Source organism: Girardinichthys multiradiatus, chromosome 6 (assembly GCF_021462225.1).
Source record: "Girardinichthys multiradiatus isolate DD_20200921_A chromosome 6, DD_fGirMul_XY1, whole genome shotgun sequence".
Lineage (NCBI taxonomy): Eukaryota > Metazoa > Chordata > Actinopteri > Cyprinodontiformes > Goodeidae > Girardinichthys > Girardinichthys multiradiatus.
This window is the reverse complement of record NC_061799.1, coordinates 6,537,874-6,554,290: the sequence shown is the minus strand read 5'-3', so window position 1 is coordinate 6,554,290 and position 16,417 is coordinate 6,537,874. Positions and strand designations below refer to the sequence as shown.

General features: G+C 39.1%; 1 protein-coding gene across 1 annotated transcript in view; it reads right to left on the bottom strand.

The window, feature by feature from the left end:
* LOC124870602 (polyamine-transporting ATPase 13A3-like) overlaps window positions 1-15,276 on the bottom strand; it is a 37,019-nt gene extending 21,743 nt beyond the window's left edge. Inside the window, exons 1-5 of the mRNA XM_047369406.1 lie at window positions 14,989-15,276; window positions 3,457-3,528; window positions 1,574-1,747; window positions 1,189-1,359; window positions 969-1,039 (exon numbers count right to left, since the gene is read on the bottom strand). Coding sequence (XP_047225362.1) covers window positions 969-1,039; window positions 1,189-1,359; window positions 1,574-1,747; window positions 3,457-3,510 — 470 coding nt within the window. The 5' untranslated portion in view covers window positions 3,511-3,528; window positions 14,989-15,276. The remainder of the gene's footprint in view (window positions 1-968; window positions 1,040-1,188; window positions 1,360-1,573; window positions 1,748-3,456; window positions 3,529-14,988) is intronic.
* Between the last annotated feature and the right edge of the window lie 1,141 nt (window positions 15,277-16,417).

Here is a 16,417-nt window from a genome sequence, read left to right as displayed (position 1 = left end):
CTTTATTAAAATTATTTTACATTACCACATATCGCTGTTTCTAATCTTGACTTTGCAGTTACTTTTTTGCAATCTGCAATCCTTTTAAGTCACTGGTGATCCAGTTTGGAATTGAGGAGGCACCTTAGTTTTCTGGTTGATGTGGTTTTGTCCAAGCAAAAATTTGGTCAGTCACAAACATGACATTGATGTCATCTACACAAGGGCCTCCTAATCTGTAGCCTTAAAATATTTCGCCAGAGTTTCATCAGCTTCCTGTAACCACCTCCTCAGTTATTTTGGTGACAAGCTGCTTTGAGCAATGTGTTTTGAATACAAAGAGCAGAAAAAGACAACATTATCATCTGCCTTGCCAAGAGCAGCTAAAGCAGAGGAGTTGTTTGCATGCCTGAAGTTTCCATAAACAATAAGAGCAGTTAACAGAGCTGATAGCAGTGTAGTTCTCCAGATACTATTCTATTTTATACTATACTATACTATACTATACTATAAAGTTTCCACTGGGTGCACAGTTACCAGGGAAAAATGGACCCCATAGAGAATCTGAAGCAGAAACAGAAAAGCTGTGTGACTGCAGGGACAACATCTGAGCAAATTACCCAACCGGAGATGTGCAAATGACTTGTCAGAAACCACAAGAACAGCTTTGTTGCCTAGAAGCAAATCAAGCCTTTGAATTCTTTACATATTCTCACAGACATGGAAATAACATGTGTTGTGAATTGGTGCTATATAAATAAACTGAATTGAATTGAAATAATTAAAATTTATTAACTACTTTATTTCTTGATTCAATACAAACAAACAACTTTGGAAGCAGTGTTATTAATTTTGGGCTCAGGTCATATGCAAATGTTTGAGCCAAGTGGTGCTATTAGTCCATATGTCAAGATCTAGTTTATTTTATTTATTTATTATTTAAATATACGGCAATAAAAGTTAAACAAATGGCAGTGGGGACCACTTACTGATATAATTCAAAGTTCTGGATGACATCATTCCAGTAGTATCTAAAGCTGTGGTGCGTGAAATATTGTATCTAGGAGCGGGGAAAGAAGATTGATGTGATCAGAGACTGAATGCTTCATAATTTAAAAAACAAAGTTAACCCTTAACGATGACAATGTCCCAGAAACAGTTCCACAATAATAAAGTCCATTTAAGTAAAAAACCTGCAATGTAACATACCTGAACCTGCTGTCCATGGAGAAGCTGTTCATCATGAACAGAGCGGACCTGATGATCAAAGTCTCCGTTTGGGAGTTGAGTTTTAGGTTTTACATCCAAATCGTCAAAGGGCTTCCTCCCTGGAGCCAACATTTTGTGGACTTTGACTCTAAACCACTGCCTGAACTCATCCTTGGATATTCACCAAAACAAGGACATTTGTGAACAGGTAATTTCTGCATGAGATCAAGGAAATCTAACTCTATTCTAGGAGGTGTAGCATATACACAAATCAGGTATTTACAACTCTCATTCTTTGCTAGAATAAAAACAAGTACAAACCATAAGATTACCAAGCTCTAAATAAACTATAAACGTTCATTGCATAATGTGTTTTTTTTTCTACCTTAGTTCTGAGCAGCAGGGTGTGTGCATCCTTCAGAGACGTGTGTGTACATGTTCCCTTGACGCCCCACTCTGGAAGCCAGTAGAGCAGCAGCAGGAGGAGACCACCAGAGCAAACAGCACCCACACCAACCAAGATCATCTTCCACAGACAGGGCTGGTAACCCCTGACCTCCTGCACAGCCACATATTTCTGTTAAACCAATTAAGGACTAAACACACTACTGTGTTTTTGTAAGAAAGGTTGCAAAAAATGATCCATCAAATCTGTGGTGATAATTTTTATGTACTAGTGGATTGCAGGTACCGTAATATTACACTATTATCATGGACATTTAAATGTGGATGTGATCTTTGTTTTTATGCAAACCTTGTAATTATTATTATAATTTTTCTTCCTGCATTTCATTTATCCATATACAGAAATATCCATATCCCTGTTGATTGTACATTAAACTGTATTAATAAATGCAAGAAGTCAATCTCATGTACATGTCTTACATATTGATCAGTCTCCTATGTACTGAAAAGTCAATTTGAAGGTTGAATTTTATCAGGCACTAGTGTCATAATTTAAACAAGGAATTACAATATTAACAGTTCAATTAAAATTGAATTGTTTTTTGTGCTAGTCAGCAATAGAATCAATAATAATTAGTAATTATCAGTACACAAACTAATCTACTCTCTAATGGTTAATAAACAAAGAATTAATAACAAACAATTATGAAAACTAATTCTAGAGGAGACATTTCTATGACTGGGATTGAATGTTCGGAAAGCAAGGGAAGTTTAGCAGTCTAAAATGCTTTACAGTACCTCAGAGCTCCATTAATTAAACTGATTAAAGGTTTAACTTTATCAAAGATTGTACTTTCTAGAGTTTAAATAAAGGTCTGGCAGCCTAATTTTGATTCTTGTATTTAACTGTAAAGACAGACTGAAGAGGTAAAAACAACATATGATGTGACGTAAGAGCAGCGCATTTAAGTAGAAGAACATACAACCCCAATTCCAATAAAGTTGGAGCGTTGTGTAAACATAAATAAAAACTGAATATAATAATTTGCTAAATCTGTTAAACCTATATGCAACAAAGACAAGAAATTTAATGTTCAAACTGAAAAAACTTTATTGTTTTTTTGCAAATGTTCACTCATTTTAAATTTGATGCTTGCAACACGTTCCAAAAAACCTGGGACAGGGGCAACAAAAGACTGGGAAAGTTGAGGAATGCCGTTTTCTCCATTTGTGTTTTTTTTCCCATTTTTGGATTATGGCTCCGAAAGTGATTCATTAGTCTCAAAGCTTTAGAAATGGTTTTGTAAGCATTTCCAGGCATATAAATGTCAGTGACTGTTCTTGTCAGTATTTGTTCTTGAATTTCTTTAGATCGGCGATGATGTGATGTTTTTTGAGATCTTTCAGCTTGTTGTCAGACTGGATCTATTTAAGTGATCTCAGGCAGTAATCATGCCTGGGCGTGGCTTGTGAAATTTTAATCCGCAGCACATAGTGGGCCCACTTTACAATTGGGGCCACATACCGCCCCCGAATGAGCTGAATCATTTAAGAATGACAAAGAAAGACAAAAGCAAAAGAAACCTGTAAGGGGGGTAAATTATTTCCCACAGCACTGTCAGCTTAAGCAAGCATTCTTGATTTCTGGCACTATTAGTACCTAACTGCAATCTAATCAGCTTCAGGAATCTCACCTTTGAAGGATCTTATCTCCTGAAACCTCTAACCCGTTTAACTCATACTGCTTCCCTTTGCATTTACAAGGAGTTGGGGATTAATGTTTGGTCATAATGTATTAGTTTAATATGACACAAAAATATTTTTTAACTATAAATAAAGAAACGAAACAAAAGTTATATTTACCATCTCATCCTCCAGGCCCTGGTTGATTATTTTCACATCTTCGCTTGTCTTCATTTTGTCAGTCTAGTCAGTCTAACAACGGCAAATAAATGAAAATATATGATTATTGATTTAAATTTCTATATCACAGAGAGTTGTTCATCAAGTCACTGACTTGCAGCAATCACTCTTCCTGGATGAGCATGTGGCAACAGTGGACTGTTGCTTGCATTACGCTGTTGACTTTGCAGCAATCCCTCATACTGAGCATGCATGTAGTGAAAGTGGAGAGGAAAAACTCCCTTTTAACAGGAAGAAACCTCCTGATTACATTAAATGACCCAGGCAACAAACCTTAAACAGAGGTTATCTGTAAATTCTTGGGAGACATAAACAAAAGGGAGGAATGCAGAAAAATCTTCATGCACTTCACAGATAACAAATGGAGCATGAAAGAAAGAGTCTTGGATGTGGCAACTAAGCTGGAAAATTATTTTCAAAAGACACAGATTAATGCTACGCAGGTCAGCTTGACTTTAAAATCCTACTACACCCTAGAAAGATTTTCACTAAGGTACCAGAACAAGCACTGTTTGGTTAGATGGTTCCTTTTCAGCAGGAAAACTCTTAATGGGCTAATTTGTAAAAATACAAACAAATGAAGACACAAGCCATCAGTACATCATTCCATTCTGTCCCTTTGCATCATCTGTTTTGTTTAACTGACAACTTCACTCAAAGTTTTATTGACTCTGCTAAGCAATTTCTCATGTGTAGTATGACTGCTGTGTTGTTAACCAGTGCAATGTAGCTTGTATTACATTTTAACCTTTGCACCACGTACACATGCTCACATTCAGTAACTGTCATATTTGTGATAATCTCTGATTCACAGTCTGGCTCTTTGAAGTACAAGGAGGAATTGTCCTATTCAGACCTTTTACAACACCCATTACCCAACAGCTGCATGTCTGTTGGGTTATGTCTCTACCAACTTTTCACATGTAAAGACTGACATTTGTAATCACTCTGTATGCTCAGTCAGATTGGATTGAGAGCATCTGAGAACACAAATTTTCAAGTCTTGTCACAGATTCTCAATTTGACTTAGGTCCAGACTTTGACTGGCCCATTTTGAACATGCATGAACATATATTGACTAAGCCATTCCATTGATGCTCTGGCTGTATATTTAATGTTGTTTTCTTGCTAGAAGGTGACCCTCTGCCTTGCTCTCAAGTTTTCTGCAGCCTCAAACAGGTTTTCTTCAGTCAGTCAGCTCTGTGGGTTACGCTACCGGTGTAATGCTTTGTTGTTGTGGTGGTGGAGTAAGACCCAATCACAGACAGGACAGAGGTAGTGTCATGCTCATAATTATAGTTATAGACCTTACAGAACAGCTGAGAAAAAAAAACTTCAGGGAACAGCAAAGCAAATGGAAAGCATGGAGGAATACAGGTGATGGAGAAACAGGCATTGGCAAATGGAACATACATGACCAAATAATTTGGCAGAGAGGTGAGGAAATAGAGAGGTTTCTAATCCCTATCCCTGCGAGACTTGATGAGTGGCATGAGAACCAGGTTGTAATAAATCCGGTGAGTGTGGCACAGGTGGGGAAGAAGCTGAGGTAACTATTAAACAGAATGAACGCAAAGGGAGCCTAACCAGAGCACAAAAGGATCTACCAACCAAAGGATAAAGACAGGCACTAAAATAAGAGACCAAACCAAATACACAAAGAACAGAACAAAAGAAAAAACTCAACACAAAGGAACAAACTGATGAGGAAAGGTTTTAATGACAATAATACTAAAAAATAGTTCATATACAAAAACAAATGAGAATCACAAAAACACAAACACTCACAGATTATTCCAAATGATGCATATTTTAACATGAGTGTCAAACTCTAGACAGTCCCTGTGATCTGGAAACCATCCCACAGCATTGAATGACAGTAGACTCGTAGCATTAATTCCTGAGTGATGAAGATCATCGAGAAGTTGGGGAGCCCTTGATGGGACCCCTTGCAGTTTGCATGTCAGCCCCATGTTGGTGTGGATGATGCAATTTTTTACACTGCCATAAATTGTCCTGATCCTGTTCTACGACTTCGCGACCGTTGTTCATATCATTTAATCGAAGCTGTTAAAAAAAGTTGGAGACCATGCATGAAGATGCCCCACAGATCTCTTGGATGGGGGACTACTTGACAGGTGAAAAGCTGTGAGTTAAAAAGTCTGGTGAGCTACGCCAGTGCCCCCCAATCCACTGTGCTTTCACCATTCCAGTTCACCAGCTATACAGCAAATTTCAAAAGCAATTCTATTGTTGGCTGTATTGAAGGGAGAAACAAGGAGAATACATGGGTCTAATGAGTCATTTTGTTGTGTGGAGAATCATTCACAGTAAAATTTGTCAAATAGAAAAAGAGATGGTGGTGGATTTTAGGAGGAATAAATCCCCACCTTTTCCAGTTCACATTAGCAAGTGTGATGTTGAGATGGTTAAGTCCTAAATGCACCCAGGTGCAATGCTCAATGCTGAACAGGCTTTAGAAAAAGGATGCTTCATAAATATACTGACAACCTTGAGCATCCTTTTCCTCATACTGTTGTACAACAACAGAGAGTTGGGATCTGCTGTTATACTGACAGCTACAGGAGATCTATGGGCAGAAACCTGTGCCATCAGACACTGAATTAGAATTCCTCAGACTGAATCTTTATTCACATAATTTTAAATTAAATGCATTGTTTTAAACTTTTATTTGACTAAAATGAAACTGAATTTAATGGTTTGAAACCAAATTTATTTTCTTTGAAAATGTATTTTGTTGTATTAAAAATTTTAACTACTTTCACTTTCAGTTCTATTGTTCAACTTCAGTTCCAAAATTCTGTTTTTGTGTCACATGTCCGGGTCTGAGGAAAGCCACAGATTAATAAAACACAGATTCACCGATCACGGATGTCATTCACTATTTACAGTGTCCAAATCCAGGGGCTACATCCTTTGAAGGCAGCATTTATAGGCTGAAATCATTACAGTGAAGCAACGAAGGCTGCCCAAATTCAAAGGCTCCTCCAAATGCGGCCAACAAATGCGTCCTTCTTTTCCCCAGATTTGAAGGATGGGTCTGGTGTATCCTTCGTGGCCCACCCTATCCCATGATTCATTGCAGGTCAAAGCGGATTGTTCAAACGGAAGTAGCAATGGTGGAGGAAAGAGAAAGGATGTGAACAAAGTTGAATATATTGCGCTTTCTGTTAGGCAAAATTAACTTTTACAAGGTTTTTAGGCGAGAATGTAGCTATGGAAACCTGAAATATCTGCTCGGTTTATCAAGATCACTTAATTGCAAAAGTACTCTGACGTATTTGGATATGTCTGCTTACCGCTGCTCTAACAGCCGGCAGTATTTTAGGAAAGTATTTCTATAGATGACAGAAGTCTGTCTTGTAGTCAAAGTCTGAGGGGTACATAGTGAAAAGGAATGGTGAGAGTACAGTCCCCTGAGATGCTCCTGTGCTGCTGACTACCTGATTAGACACACAACCCTTCACTGTCACAAACTATGGTATGTTTGTCAGGTAGTCAATCAGGTGATTGTTGAGGCCTCCACCTGTCTTCTGGAGTTTCTGACAAAGCAAATCAGATTGAATTGTGTTAAATAAATTGGAGAAATCAAAGAACATATCCCTCACAGTCCAGCCTGCTTTGTCCAGATGACAGTGGCTTCATTAAAAAAGGTGTATGTTGGCATCTTCAACTCCAACTCCACAGAGATAAGCAAACTGCAAGGGCTTAGCAACAACTGAGCTGATGACATCAGATGCAGTGTCAGCAACAGTTGATGGTGGAACGTAAGCCGTCTTCAAAATATCACCGATGAACTCTCTGGGTAAATAATATGGACGAATGCTTACTGCTAACAGGGCTGCATGGTGGCACAGTTGGTAGCACTGTTGCCTTGCAGCAAGAAGGTCCAGTGTTTGACTCCCGGCCAGGGGGTCTTTCTGCATGGTGTTTGCATGTTCTCCCCATGCATGTGTGGGTTCTCACCGGGTACTCCGGCTTCCTCCCACAGCCCAAAGACATGCCTGCTAGGTTAATTGGTCTCTAAATTGCCCTTAGGTGTATGAATGAGTGTGTGCATGGTTGTTTGTAATAATTGTTTGTACCCTGCCTCTCGCCCATAGATTGTTGGAGATAGGCACCAGCTCCCCCGCGACCCACTATGGAATAAGCGGTAGAAAATGACTGACTGGCTTACTGCTAACAGTTTAATCTGGGCTGCAGGGACGCCATTTCACAGTAACATTTCCTGGATGACACCATCTGTTGTTCACAAGTACTGCTAATCCACCTCCTTTGCGTTTGCCGTTCCTCTTTAAATCTCTGTCTGTTCATATGGTCAGAAAGCCTGGCAAAGAGATGCTGAATTTGGGGATATGATCCTGCAGCCATGTCTCAGTGAAACACATAATGCATTTCTGATACTCTGGCTGGGTGCTTGTAAGGGCTTGGAGTTCATCCAATATGTTTCCCAATGATCTCACATTGCCCACCGTTGAGGTATTATTTGAGCTGAGACATTAATCAGCTGCTCCCGGTTTAAAAAAAAAAAAACACCTGTAACTGTGGTTACGCACCATAACAAATGTTTAAAAGTAAAAATGTATCGGCACAAATCCTTCCAGCTGCAAAGTATCCAACACTAGAGGAAACAATTGTCCAAAAAAAGCACTCTTATTCCACAAAAGGAGGTATTTGAGGTTTTTAAAATAAGATATATATAAGTATTTTTGAACTGAACTGAACTGAAAACAACAGAGCTACTCCAACATGGTGCCATCCTGAGAGGCACAGTTTTAGAAAGATATTTTACTGCCATCACCTATGTGAAACTTTTGAAAAAGAAATTTGAACACAGCTGGGAAACGGAGATTAAAGAAACACTCTAGGCACATTATGTTAATCTGACATCTTTAGTTCATAGCTACAGGTAGCATAATTGTTACAGTTAGACTATTGTTTACATCAAGCTTCTTTTAGATGGCAGGCTGGACTGGTCCAGCTCAAAATGGCGTAACGGAGATTTAACCTGATGTGAAACATATATCTATGAATCTGTGTTTAAATACTCTGGGACTTTCCTCAAGGACGGATGTGTGACTCCAATTTTATTATATAACTGAAAGTAAAAGTACTCAACATACATTTTTATTACATTTTCAAAGCAAATTAATTTAGTTTCAAATTATGCAGATTCAATCTGTACAATTCAAATTCAGTTTCTGATGTTTCTGCCAATAGAGGTCCTTCCTCTATACAGCCATCACCATCTACAATGACTGCTACAAAAAATGTGTACTGTGTAATGGAGTTCTGACGAAAATTCAATCTGGAAGACTCACCTCCACCACCGCCTCCGTACTATGACTCCATCATGCGTCTCCACTCCAACCAATCAGCATCAAGTCTGCATTCCTCCTGAGCCAATCACCCTGTAAGGCTTCGCGTTTCAGGACCTCCAATCATGGATATTCCCGCTGAGCTTCGACCCTCCACCCCATCGCCACCGTCTGGCTTCCTAGCTTTTTCCAACTCCCTTGTTGTCGGGCCTCCACTCCATCACCAGTATCGGATCCCAGGGGGAGGGCAAGACATCTCTAATCCTAATCCTAAATCATTCATTTAAACTCATGTCATTCATAGCATTCATATCTTCCTCCGGGGTCCGAGCGCCAAGGAAATAAACATCTGCTATTTAACTTCTCTAATTGGCATCTTTGTTTTTTTATCGTGAGTCTTTACAGTATTGAAATATGAGTTACAACAACATCTAATTACCCTTTGGGATTTACAAAGTATTTTTAAATTGAATTTACGTCCTTACAGCATTGTAATCAAGACAACCAGACCAAGTTAAGACTAAGGCTAGAGCATACCAAGACCAAGAAGAGACCACAGCTTTGAGGGAGGTGAGACTGAGCTCAAAACAGTCAGTCAGTCATTTTCTACCACTTATTCCATAGCGGGTCACAGGGAAGCTGGTGCCTATCTCCAGCAGTCGATGGGCGAGATACAGTCCATCGCAGGGCAACACACAAACACACACTCATTCATACACCTAAGGGCAATTTAGAGAGATCAATTAACCTAACAGGCATGTCTTTGGACTGTGGGAGGAAGCTGGAGTACCCGGTGAGAGCCCACGCATGCATGGGGAGAACATGCAAGCTCCATGCAGAAAGAGTCGAACCCAGGACCTACTTGCTGCAAGACAACAGTTCTTCCGACTGTGCCACCGTGCAGCATAAAAGAAAATCTGCCTTAGGCAGCTCATTAACAAGCTAACCTATAACAGGGTCCAGACTGGTTGGAAGTAGGAAGAGTAGTCGTCTTGCAATCAGAAGGTTGTGGGTTCGATTCCAGCTTCCTCCTGCCATAGGTCAATGTGCCCCTGGGCAAGGCACTTAACCTCAAGTTGCCTACCGATCTGTGTATGAATGTGTGAGTGTTAGTGAGTGCAATTGGGTGAATGTGGCTCTAGTGTAAAGCGCTTTGAGCGGTCTGTATCACTGGAAAAGCGTTATATAAATTCAGTCAATTTACCATTTAGGTGAAGCCAAATTTGTATGTAAGCAGACTCTTAACTACATCCCTCAAATAAAAAACTTTTTTGGTTGTATCTGAATACGGTGAGCAGTTTTACACTAAAGCTGCGGACACACTACACGACTTTTACATTCATCACAGATTCCAAATACTATGTGTTCACACTAACAGACTGGTTTTTGTTTAACACTTTGAACTGGACCTGGTGAGGAATCACAGGTTACATGATTTTTTTAGAACAACTAAAGCAACTGAACGCTTTAAACTCACCAGGACAACAGTTTGAAGAAACAAAATTATTTCTGTTACACTCCCCTATAAAATGAAAGAGATTAAATTTAAAATATGTTAAGTTTAACCCAAAAGTAAATATGATAGTGTTGACTGTATTCTTTGTTATAATCCTGTTGAGAGATTGGAACAAGGGGTGTAATACATCCGTTCACATTGATACATCGGTTAAATAATTAACGATTCTATTACATCGATGCAAAATGACAACATCGACCACATCGTCATCTTTAAAATATGCCTTTATTCATAAATTCACAAGACACGTCTGTGTCACCATTTTCTGCGTGCGCTGCCGCCGCCTTTAAACATAGCCAACTGCGGCAGCATAAATCGACGGTGTGGAAATATTTTGGATTTCACAAAAGACGCCTCAACAGACAAGATTTATATGCAAATGATGTCAGTGTGAGTTAAAATACTCAGGAAACACAACAAACTTGGCTGTCCACCTGAAGAAGAAGCACAGCATTGACAGCCAGCATTACCGTGTCAGATGCTGTTTTGACCAGTTTCTTTCCACAAAAGCTGAACAACACGTCGAAAAGAGCGATAAGCATTAAAAGAGCCATTTCATATTTCATATGTGAAGATATGAGACTTTACAGTGTTGTCCAAAACGACTGCTTTTGTGAACTAATTCGTATTCTGGAGCCGAAATATAAAACACCATCGAGGCTGCACTTAAGTGTGTATTTTACTAATACAATATGCACTAAGAATATCAGAATCAGAATCAGCTTTATTGCCAAGTTTGTACATACAAACAAGGAATTTGACTCCGGTAGACTTTGCTCTTTTGTTTTGTTTTTGCATTACAGAATATACATATTTACAATGTACAATATACACATATATAATAAAAAGGTGCATTTGCAACATCTGTATGCTGTTGTTCTGTACTCTATTGAATGTTCAACAAAGAAACAGCCTGGGGGAAGAAACTGTTTCTGTGGCGGCTGGTTTTAGTAAACAGTGCTCTGTAGCGGCGGCCTGAAATTAAAGCTCTGAACAGTTTATGTGCAGGGTGTGTGGGGTCTGCAGAGATTTTAGCTGGTTATTGTTTACAATGGTTTGTTTACAATGGTTTTGTTTACAATGGTTTTGTTCTGACTTGTTCAGCTTCTTCTCCAGCTGAAATTTCTTACTTTGTTTTTGCTAAGAAAAATGTTTATCCCAAGAAGTAGAAGATACTGGATACAGAAGCTATGATGCAGGATGACTGAACTGCATTTGCACTTTGAATAAGTTATGTGGTGACCTTGGTTATGTTCTGTTAAATATGTTTTGGTTTAGACCCTAAAAAAAGTTTCATAGATTTTTGCTTAATGTATATAAAAAAGGGATTTAAAGATCTTTAAGTTTTGTTTTAAATTATGTGAATGTTTTAAAGCTCAATATCACTTCTGTTTGTTTCTTTACGAATGAAAGGTCATCAAGGACTCTTTAAGTGAACTGATGAAAATGCACTTAATGTAAAACAATTGTGAACAGGTGATCTATTTTTATTAGTTTTAATTAATTAAGAAAAATGCTATTTTTAATTTAAATGTCTGATGCCAGTAAGAGCTTAGAAATAAAATAGTTAAATTATATTTGAGTTGTTTTTTGTGAGTTCATATAAATGTAAATGATTGCGTTGCATGGGCATATAGTATCCCAACATATCGATTGCAGACTTGTGAACTGAATTGAATCGTATCCTGACAGACTTTGTGACAACAATATGAGTGACAACTCATTCAGACAACATCATGTTTGGGCTGGATCGTGCAAATTAACATTAAGGATTTATGATAAAGAGGTTTTTTGTATGTAGAAAAGTATTTCATTTAGAAATCTTAATTTGTCCATTGCCTTTATGTTTAAAATGTAAAGGCTTGATTGACTTTACCTGACTGGAAATCGGAGATAAAATCGAGCAAAAAAAGTCATTTAGTGGGGCCCTAGCTCAAGTTGCAGTAAAGAAAAGCAGAATGCAGTTGTGGTCTTGACTGATCCTGAGTCCAGCACATTCGCAGAGACATGACCAAGACTTTGAAAATGTGCTCTAAAGACCATTCTTGATAGCAAGACCAGCCTTGAATACATAATTGGCATGAAGCTGGCTATCCAAAAGATGGACATCCAGAAGGAAAATATACAGCAGGTTGACTGAACCATGGTGAGCGATACAGGTCATTCCTGCCAGGTGCTGTTGAAACTTTAGTTGTTTCAGTCCAATCACTTTTCAGAGTTTTATTTGTCACAAATTTTGAAAACCACGTATCACGTTTATGGTTATAGATCAATTGTGTAGGTTGGTCTATCACTGGAAATTCCAATAAATTTCAACAGGGAGAACAAGAATTTGATACGCTGCTGATTTTGAAGGTTTTCCCACTTGCAAAGCAAGTAGAAGTCTTTAATCTTTATCATATGTACTTTTCAACTGTGAGTGACAGAATCTAAAACAAAAATACAGAAAATCACATTGTGTGATTTTTTTAAGTAATTAATTAGCATTTTATTGCATGACATAACTATTTGATACACCAGAAAAACAAAACTTAATATTAGGTACAGAAACCTTTGTTTGCAATTACAGATATCAGAGTTCTTGACAACGTTTGCATACACTGCAGCAGGGATTTTGGACCACTCCTCCATACAGATCTTCTCAGATCCTTCAGGTTTCGGGGCTGTCGCTGTGCAATACAGACTTTCAGCTTCCTCCAAAGATTTTGGATTGGGTTTAGGTCTGGAGTCTGGCTAGGCCACTCCAGGACCTTGAAATGCTTCTTATGGAGCCACTCCTTAGTTGCCCTGGCTGTGTGCTTCGGGTCATTGTCATGCTGGAAGACCCAGCCACAACCCATCTTCAATGCTCTTACTGAGTGAAGGAGGTTGTTGGCTAAGATCTCCTGATCCATCTTCTCCTCAATACGGTGCAGTCATCCTGTCCCCTTTGCAGAAAAGCATCCCCAAAGAATGACGTTTCCACCTCCATGCTTCACGGTAGGGATGGTGTTCTTGGGGTTGTACTCATCCTTCTTGTTCCTCCAAACATGGCGAGTGATGTTTAGACCAAAAAGCTCTATTTTTGTCTCATCAGACCACATGACCTTCTCCCATTCCTCCTCTGGATCATCCAGATAGTCATTGGCAAACTTCAGACAGGCCTGGACATGCGCTGGCTTGAGCAGGGGGACCTTGTGATCCACTGCAGGTTTTTAATCCATGGCGGCGTAGTGTGTTACTAATGGTCTTCTCTGAGACTGTGGTCCCAGCTCTCTTCAGGTCCTTGACTAGGTCCTGCCGTGTTCTGGGGTGATCCCTCACCTTCCTCATGATCATTGATGCCCCACAAGGTGAGATCCTGCATGGAGCCTCAGGCTGAGGAAGATTGACCGTCATCTTGAACTTCTTCCGTTTTCATATAATTGCTCCAATAGTTGTTATCTTCTCACCGAGCTGCTTGGCTATTTTCCTGTAGCCCATCCCAGCCTTGTGCAGGTCTACTATTTTATCCCTGATGTCCTCACACAGTTCTCTGGTCTTGGCCATTGTGGAGAGGTTAGAGTTTGTTTGATTGTGTGGACAGGTGTCTTTTATACAGATAACGAGTTCAAACAGGTGCAGTTAATACAGGTAATGAGTGGAGAACAGGAGGACTTCTTAAAGAAGAACTAACAGGCCTGTGAGAGCTGGGATTCTTACTGGTTTTTAGGTGATCAAATACTTATGTTATGCAATAAAATGCTAATTAATTACTTAAAAATCACACAATGTGATTTTTGGATTTTTGTTTTTGATTCACTCACCGCTGAAGAGTACCTATGATAAAAATTAAAGACCTCTACATACTTTGCAAGTGGTAAAACCTGTAAAATCGGCAGCATATCATATACTTATTCTCCCCACTGTACATACATTGATAGAAATTACATATTAAAGTTTGTGTGGCAGTGAGTTAGAACACTTCCCTACATTTCTGTAGCCTGGCTTTGCAGATAAGGTAGAAAATAAGAGTCACACTTAACTTTTTATTTACAAAGAGTTACATTAAACTATAAGTACCTCAAAAGCCCAAACACCAGAGATTGCACCATCCTCAGCGGATGCTGCGCCAATGCACCAGACTTTAGGAGGGGGGTGAAGGGGGGGGGGGGGGGTCTGTTGACAAAAATGACTACAGCTTGTCAGAAACTAAACACTTTAACCCAGAGGAAAGAATGAAAGAAAGCTGAGCTGACATAAACCCATTCACACAGACCAGTGGAGCTGCGGTGAAAAGGCGCTCTCATCTACATGTTCAGGTTACCGGATTACTGCAAATATTAGTTTTTAGCTCACACATCAGCCTGAAGGGGTAAAAAGTGGAGTCCAGCGCAAAATACAGTCAACACAGAAACAAAAAGTAATACACAGCACACATATTTTTATTTTCAGTCAGGTTCTTGCTCTCTTAAGAAAGGCTCTTGCACAATCAAAACTGAACTTTGAGTAGCTTTCGTACCAGGATTACTGAAAATCACTAAAGTTTAAAGCTGCAGATAAAGTGAGAATGTGATTTTTTTTTTTCACCCGTAAAACACCTCAAATCCCAGAATTACAGCCTAGCTAAAGACAGATCTACCCGCAGCGGCGACTTACCGACGATTCCTGTCTTCTGCGTTAACAAACCAAACGCTGCATGGTTGTACGATATGAGCGTTGCTTTAGAAAAACTCTGCGGTCCCAATCCCCGCAAATCTGACAGCGTGAGGCCCCGGAACACGGTGTGTGGAAACCAGATCCGTCCTAGTCCACGCCGATCTTTCAAATGGAAGTGGGGGAAACAGGGTGTGCAGTCATCACGGGGGACACCGTGTATTTTTAGGGCTGAGTTTCTGTAAGTTTAAACAAATCGTTGCACGGCAGCAGCATGTGCAGACAACAAGTATTCAGTTAACACATTCACAGCTCAGGGAGTTATGGCAAACCAAGTGGACATTTAATTCAACAATCCCTCAAATCAGGGATTGCTTTTTACCCTGGTGCAAATGATGTCTTTGCAAGCAGGATCTTTGCTAAACGGTAAACTACTCCAGGGCGAAAGATCTGAACATTACCTTTTTCCAAATATTACCTTTCTTTTTTTGATACCGATCTTTAAATACAGTAACTCATCCTTTTCCTGTGGTTTTGTAACTAATGTTTTCTAAACAGACAGAAAACTGGACATTCTCCTTTAGGATTTTCTTGTAGAGAGCAGAACTCATGGTTCCATCAGTCTCCATGTGTTGAAGTAGTAACGTAGTCCCAGAACAAAGTGCAATACAATGCAAATTAATTATTTGAGTATCTTATAATGTGATTTTCAGGATTTTTTTAGATTTTGCCTCTACAGTTTAAGTGTAGTTACCTACGAAGAAAATGACAGGCTTGTCCATTCTTTTTAAGTGGGAAAATCGGTGGTGTACCAAATACTTATTTTCCTCACTGTACTTCCCTTAAGGCACAGGTTACACTATGGCATATATATTTAGGATAGATTTCAACCAAAATTTTAAGTAACATAAACAACCAATTAAAACAGTTTCTACAATGTAATAAGAATATAATGTCTGGTGAAGACTGATTTAAATTAACATCACATTTGTTCCCACATGAAATGGCTAAAATGCTTCACAGGTATACCGCATCAGGTGCTCACGATGAGAACATGACTACTTTGCCTTTTGATGGAGTTTTCCCCTGATTAAGCTTCCAAGATTTTGTTTGGTGCTCCTGACTGTTGAAGTAAGAGTAAACACCATGGTGAGATCCATAGAGCTGTCCAAGGCCTTCAGAAAGACTTCTGAGTCTGGTAAGGATTTTAAAGAGCTCTCAAAAGAATTTGTCATTTGCCCTTCCTTTGTCATTCTACAAGTAATGGGCTTTCAAGATTACATGCCTGGGTTTGGATGTTCAAGCAGGAAAATCAAGATTTTTTATTTGCCATTTGTACAAGTACATTCAATGTGCATCTTTTAATCATCCTTTCTGCAGTCTTTAGGACCCTCTGGAGAACTTTCCTTTCTGCCTGGGTGGTATTTATATA